The sequence below is a fragment of the Clupea harengus genome, chromosome 17 (assembly GCF_900700415.2).
Source record: "Clupea harengus chromosome 17, Ch_v2.0.2, whole genome shotgun sequence".
NCBI lineage: Eukaryota > Metazoa > Chordata > Actinopteri > Clupeiformes > Clupeidae > Clupea > Clupea harengus.
Window position 1 is genome coordinate 19201396 of NC_045168.1, and position 7500 is coordinate 19208895.

At 50.1% G+C, this 7500-nt stretch overlaps 1 protein-coding gene across 4 annotated transcripts in view; it reads right to left on the bottom strand.

Annotated features, from left to right (window-relative positions):
* The window catches only part of znf438 (zinc finger protein 438), a 41970-nt gene that overhangs the window by 2733 nt on the left and 31737 nt on the right, over window positions 1–7500 (bottom strand). For 2 of the 4 annotated variants that reach the window (XM_012824140.3, XM_031583965.2), the window contains 2 exons: window positions 5172–6537; window positions 3171–4706 (listed from right to left, as the gene is read on the bottom strand). In XM_012824140.3, the coding sequence (XP_012679594.2) occupies window positions 4196–4706; window positions 5172–6537 (1877 nt within the window). In that variant the 3' untranslated portion in view covers window positions 3171–4195. Of the gene's footprint in view, window positions 1–3170; window positions 4707–5171; window positions 6594–7500 lie in introns of those variants that run through there. The other 2 variants (XR_004165561.2, XM_012824141.3) reach the window with 2 other exon arrangements.

The window sequence follows — 7500 nt, forward strand, 5'->3', positions numbered from 1 at the left end:
GTTTGAGGTGTGTGTGTGTGTGTTTGAGGTGTGTATGTGTTTGTGTGTGTGTGTGTGTCTTTGAGGTGTGTGTGTGTGTGTTTATGGGAGCACTTAAATAATTCTCTCCCACTTTTCCATAGCGGCGGTTGAAGAGAACCTGCCAAGAACATTTTTGAATTTGAATGCAGATCACACACACCAACTTTTCACTGGAGCTCTCACCTTCAGTCTTTATTTCTTTTGTGTTCCCCCCCTCCCACTCTCTGTATCCATCTCCCCCTCTCTTATCCCCCCCCCTCTCTCTCTCTCTCTCTCTCTATCCCTCTCTCAGTGAAAAGCTTGCTCTTCTTCTTCATCTTCTCCATCCTGTTATCCTGTTGCTCTTTGATCTCCTCTCTGCCATCAGAGCATCTGCAGGAGAGATGGAGAGAGACAAGAGAGAAAGCAAGTGATCAGGGGGAGAGAGAGAGAGAGAGAGAAAAAAAAGGAGGGAGGGAGGGATGGAGAGTGAGTGATGATTAAAGAGAAATATGCATCTGTGTCTGATATATGGCTGGCTTTCTCAGAAGTTGGAGGATGCTGATCTGTGCGTGTGTATGTGAGTTTTTGAAAATCACTTCCTGCAGTTTGCTGCTCCGCTGTTAGTGAGGGGATCTTCCAGCAGCACCTCTCAAGGGGGAGCGCAGATGAAGAGGGAGGGAGAGAACGCAAGAAAGAAAGTGAAAGAGAGAGAGAGAGAGAGAGAGAGAGAGGGAGTTTTCTGCTGTGCTGACATGAGTCATTCTGCCTGGGCTGACCGTACCTCTGAGTCCTGGCCCTGATGAAGGGGCTTTACGCCCCCCCCACCTCCCCCCACCTCATGACCTCCACCAGCTCTGCCAGCAGCACTACTCCACAGCAGCTAGCATATGCTCTATAGAGGTAAACTACATGTCAGTGCACAGCCATATGTGTGTGTGTGTGTGTGTGTGTGTGTGTACAGTATGTATATAGTATATATATACCACTGTGTGATTTGTAAAGTTGAAGTAATGGTTGCAGTGATTGGTCATGTTGTGTGTTATGATGAGGTTTTTTTTTGTGTACGTGTGTCAGTGTGTGTGTGTGTGTGTGAGTGCAGAGACAGAAATGCACCTGGCCTTGTTTGTTGCTACTATTAAAAGGTACACAGAGAATAGCGCATGAGACACTAGAGAATAGCGTATGAAACAGACACATCAGAGGAGTGTTTGAGAATTGTATTAATTTATGTGCCATGCAGCCTCTGCTCGGAGTAACCTACATGTGAAGTCTGGCAGTTAATGCCGTCTGAGTGTGTGTGTGTGTGTGTGTGTGTGTGTGAGAGAGATGCGGTGGGGGTAGGGTTTAATAAAGGTCAAAGAGGCCAGAGGTAGCAAACAGCCATTTACTCAAACTCATACCCACACACACACACACACACACACACACAAGTAAGTAAACCTACACAGACAGATGGGAGTCTGTGTGGAGGTGAAGCATGTGGAGACATTCAACCTCCAGTCACCCCCCTGGCCACACACAATCACAATCACATACATACACACATGTTCAGTACTGCATACACACAACGCACATACACAAATACCCAGGTAATCAAAATTAGCACACACACACACACACACACACACACACACGCACACGCACACGCACACACAGCATCTCATTAATCCCATTTGCCGTGTCCCTTCAGACAGACGCGCTCGGTCCACCGCCCGAGGAAAGAGAGATGGTAAGGAGAGAGGATGAAAGGGGAGAAAAGAGAGATAAAGATAGCTGATGGGCACAGGGGAAAAAAGGGAACGAGAGAGAGAGAGAGATAAAGAGGGAGAGAGAGGGAGAGAGGGGGTGAATGAACGGACATAAGAGCCAACTGGAGTTTATGTTCTTTATTGAGGCACCATGAACGAGGAGGACTGCGAGAGGAGGAGGACACAACAGTCACCAGAGCAGGCAAAGGTCAAAGGTGAAAGGTCACTCAGGGAGGAAGGCTGCGTCCAGCTCCAGCGGCATCAAATAACAGGCATATGCCTCTCCACATATCAATCAGAAACTGAACACACACACACACACACACACACGCTATAGCTACACAGTGGGCACTGTCACAGAACAAAACACAGTTTCATACACACACACACACACAGGGCAGGGAAAATATACAGAGCTTCTGATGACGAATTTGAGGGAGCGTTTAGAGTTAGAGATTTGACGGTTAGTTTTAGGATTTGAGTGTTCCAAAGATGACGAGTGACAGGAGGTTTGTAGAGTATGGTTAAAGGAATCAGTTGTAGGGACAACCCAAATGAGGGTTAAAATAAAGCTTGGCTTTAAAGCTGCCGTAAATCATATTGGCATGTTTTGTTACCTTCTGCCATATTTACTGTAATCACTGTAGCAGTCCACCCACCCGTCTTCATGTGCAGTGGTACTTTTCCTGATGGGGTCATTAAGTCAGATCGAGTTGAAATGTTAGTTTCTCTTTAGAGAGACCAGGAAAGTCCCTGAGAGTTTTTGTTCTTGTTAAGAGAATTTGTTTTCATGGAAACCATTACAATGTGGAGCCTGTATTCTCAGTAAGTATTCCAACCAAGCGCTTACAGCAGCTTTAAAGTGTTATGGGCATGGACATGGTCATGGTCAGAGGTATGACAGGCTTACAGGAGCTGAGGTGACAGGAACATGACAGGGGAGCCGTCCTAGGGAGGTGACGGGGGGGAGAATGAAGGGCACTCTGTTACGGCGACACATTGAGGCGAACAGGGAATAGAATGATGGCAGCTTTAATGAAGTACCAATAATGCTGAATGGACGACTGTAAGATTGCAAATGGTTCTAAAAGTCATAGACTGGGTAGGCAGATAGACAGCTGAGGGGAATGAAAGGGTTAGGGAGATGAAAGGGTTAAACAGATTGACTGCTGAGGGGAATGAAAGGGTTAGGGAGATGAAAGGGTTAAACAGATTGACGGCTGAGGGGAATGAAAGGGTTAGGGAGATGAAAGGGTTAAACAGATTGACGGCTGAGGGGAATGAAAGGGTTAGGGAGATGAAAGGGTTAGGGAGATGAAAGGGTTAGGGAGATTAAAGGGTTAGGGAGATGAAAGGGTTAAACAGATTGACTGCTGAGGGGGATTAAAGGGTTAGGCAGATAGACGGCTGAGGGAGATGAAAGGGTTAGGGAGATGAAAGGGTTAGGGAGATGAAAGGGTTAGGGAGATTAAAGGGTTAGGAGGGTGACGAGGTGAACTCATCTCCACTCGCCTCCATTCAGGTTAAACAGCAGCATGGTGACTACATTATTCAATGCAAATATATGTATATATATTTATGTATAAATATTTAGGTATTTCTTTTTATTCCTCTCTCTCTCTCTCTCTCTCTCTCTCTCTCTCTCTCTCTCTCTCTCTCTCTCTCTCTCTCTATATATATATACTCTCAGTATATTCTATATCTATGAGTACAGTATGTTTATAGATTATCTGATGTAAAACATTCAATTACCCTGTCATAGCACAGTTTAACAACAGTCATTTGGAAAATAAATGTATACGTCTCACAATCGGTAAGCCACAACACACACACACACACACACACACACACACACACACACACACACACACACACACTTACATATAGGTGAACAATCAAAACAGGCTTTATCAGAGGCTGTCCTAAGTAATGTCTGAGAATATAGAGTTTGCATCATAATGTCACCCAAATATTTTCAAAACACACACACACACACACACACACACCCCCCTCTAATAGCTCACATTCACTGTTAGACCATCCTGAGAGCATAGAGCTGTGATTGGCCGGTAAGATACAGGCTGCTGAGAATCTGACAGAGATATGATTGGCTGGCTTCACTGCCCGTATGAGCTCTCTCTTTCTGCCTTGTAGTGACAACAATTATCAATTATCTCCATTCAAAACAAACTTAAATAATATTGACAAGCACACAAAACACTCTCCTATGAAAACAAAATCTTATAAATTACAATTCTAAACTTGAGAAAAGTTTAAACAACTTGACATTCAAACGAAGAAAGCAGTGCAACCGGACATGGCAAAACAGCGCAACAGCTGAAACTATGTAGTAGTGGTTTATCTTACACACAAACAAACACACACACACACACACACACACACACACACACACACACACACGTCCTTCTGGGGACCTAGGGTTGCTAGGAGACAGTCTTGGTATCTGTGTCCCCGCCCCCATTCAATGCTTCCCACAAGAGGGTGGGGTTTTCACAGTGGTGCCGCCCCCTCCAGTGCTCCAGCACTTCCTGTTTGCTGTCCAGAACAACACTGCACAGGAAGCAGTGGAAGCCCCGCCCCGTCCTGAGTGACAGCCCCGAGCCCCGCCCCGGCCCCAGGAGGCGGTAGCAGGCGTGGCGTTTGAGTCTCGAGATGGACAGGAACACCTCCTGACACCGCCCACACCTCCTCAAGCCCCGCCTCTCGTTGAGCTGCCTCCAGTAGTGTGCGGCGTGCTTCACCAGCTCCTCCTCCACGGTCCGCCCACTTGAAGCTGATGGGCTGCCCCCGGAGGGCCCAGGCCCCGCCCCTTGGCCATGTACGTAGAGGAGGTGGAGCTGCATGTCGGAGAAGGTGGGCGTGACCGCTTGGCACCGCCCACATTTGATCTGCAGCTCCACGGGGTCCTCCATCTCCTCCTCACGCGACTCAGTGCTGAAAATAAAGACAAGTCACAAGAGTCAGTGTGTGTGTGTGTGTGTGTGTGTGTGTGTGTGTGTGTGTGTGTGTGTGTGTGTGTGTGTGTGTGTGTGTTAGAGAGGAAGGGAAAGCTTGTGTGAGTTTCCCTAGAATCACATGCTCCCATAAAAAATGCAATTACGCAGAAAATTGCACCCATCCCCAGTCCAAGTCGGAACGTAATTTATGGAAGTGGGCATTTTTTTATTCTAAATGAGTTTCTGGATTAAGAAAGGGACACCAAGTGGGGATAGCATCCAAAAGCAAAGGTTACATTAAGAGTTCTCTGTGACTCTGTGACTAAATAATAATCCATTTACCATAAAAACAACAAAGAGTGCCTACTCTTGCTCTTCCTTAGGGACCCCGCGTGTGTGTGTGTGTGTGTGTGTGTGTGTGTGTGTGTGTGTGTGTGTGTGTGTGTTCCTGCATGTGCCTCACCCAGGTGTGTGTTCCTCGTGCTGGGCGATGGACGGCTCCACGGTGAGGATGACGCGGTGCAGCTCGCGCAGGTGGCTGAAGAACACGCCCACGTAGCTGAAGGCCTTCTGGCAGAACAGGCAGCGCAGCGAGGGGCGGCGCTGGGGGCTGACCAGGGGGCGGGACCGCATGCGGGCGGGGCGGGCGTGGTGCAGGTGCAGGTGCGCCTCTGCGTGGGGCGCCCTGCCGTGATTGGCCAGCAGGTGGCTGCTCATGTGACTGGTCAGGTGGTGCTTGTGCTGGAAGCAACGGCCACAGGTGGGGCAAGGGTGGAGCGTCAGGCCGATGGGCGGGGGGGTCTGTAAGGGTGGGGGGGAGGAGGAGGAAGTCAGCTGGAGGGGCGGTGGGGGCAGATCTGGGGAGGGCGGGGCAGGTTTGGGCCGGATGCTGCGGTACTTCCTGGAGCTGAGGGGAGTGCTCGGGGGCGGCTTCTCGGGGGTCACGCGCCGGCGGAAGAAGGTCAGCGCCCTCTTCCTGCGGGCCTCCAGCACCAGAACGTCCTCTACCGTCTTCCTCCGCCGGCCGCGTTTCCTCTTCGCCGACGGCTGGAAGGGAGGTGGGGGTGTGGCCTGGGCCGTAGGGGAAGTGCTCTTATTGGTTAGAGGAGGAGGGGGAGGAGGAGGAGGAGGAGGAGGAGGAAGGGGAGGGGGTGTGGCCAGAAGGGAGTCCCTGACGCGAGAGTAAGGCAGGATGGGGAGTTTCCCCGAGGGAGGAGGTGTGATCAGCTGCACAGCCTTCCCGAAGAGGGCGGGGGAGAGCACTGTGATTGGCTGAGCTGCCTTTTCAGGGGTGACTTGACAGGTGGGCGGGCTCAGTTCTGGTGTGGGCAGGGCAACAGGTGGCATGGGCGCCAGCCTTCCTAAGGGAGGGCCGGCTGTGCCCTCTAATCCCGCCTCTCCCGCAAACACCAGCGGCTCATTGACCGGCTCGGTGGGCGTGTTTGCCACCTCCGAGGCTTTCGACTGGATGGCCGACCGAGCTGGCGTCATGGCAACTTTGGCCGGGCTCCCCATCTTATTGTTATTGGCCTTCTCAGGCGTGCTCTTGCTCCTCATTGGCTGGTAGCGGGGGATGGGCAGCTTGAGGCTCTTGCTCAGTGGCTGTTGCCCTGGCGATGCGGAGGCGGAGGCGGGCAGCGGCACCAGGGAGAAGGTGCCCTCCTGGCCGGCCACCTGCATGAGAGCGTAGTTCTGCGCCGGCACCAGCAGGGGGCTGGCGGTGGGCGGGGCCTCAGAGACCAGTGGGGCAGGAGGGGGAGGGGGAGGGGCTTTGGGTGCAATGCTGCGGTACTGGAGGCTCTTCATGGGCGTGGCCGGTCTGACGTCACCTGGAACATCACACACCCGTATCAGCAGGCAGCTTACAGAAGAGATCACTCAGCACCTGACCAATACATATCAACTGGACCATGAGTGTTGACAAATAACCAGCTCAAACAAGAATCAATAATCAATAACCTTGAATGTTATTCATCTAGAAAAAATAACAGACTGTGTTCATAGCTTAGGTAAACATCTGGACTTGTATTCATAAAAATTTCAAACAAATGTGAACTAATAAACAGCCCCTACAACAAGCACCACAGACACACTCATCTGAGTAATGGCAGCACACACACACATTCATCTGAGTAATGGCAGCACAGACACACACATTCATCCGAGTAATGGCAGCACACACACACACATTCATCTGAGTAATGGCACCACAGACACACTCATCTGAGTAATGGCACCACAGACACACTCATCTGAGTAATGGCAGCACAGACACACTCATCTGAGTAATGGCAGCAGACACACACATTCATCTGAGTAATGGCAGCACACACACACACATTCATCTGAGTAATGGCAGCACACACACACACACACACACTCATCTGAGTAATGGCAGCACACACACACACACACATTCATCTGAGTAATGGCAGCACAGACACACACACTCATCTGAGTAATGGCAGCACAGACACACACACTCATCTGAGTAATGACAGCACACACACACACTCATCTGAGTAATGGCAGCACAGACACACACACTCATCTGAGTAATGGCACCACACACACACACACTCATCTGAGTAATGGCACCACAGACACACAAATTCATCTGAGTAATGGCACCACACACACACACACACATTCATCTGAGTAATGGCAGCACACACACACACATTCATCTGAGTAATGGCACCACACACACACACACACACTCATCTGAGTAATGGCACCACAGACACACACATTCATCTGAGTAATGGCAGCAGACACACACACACACTCAT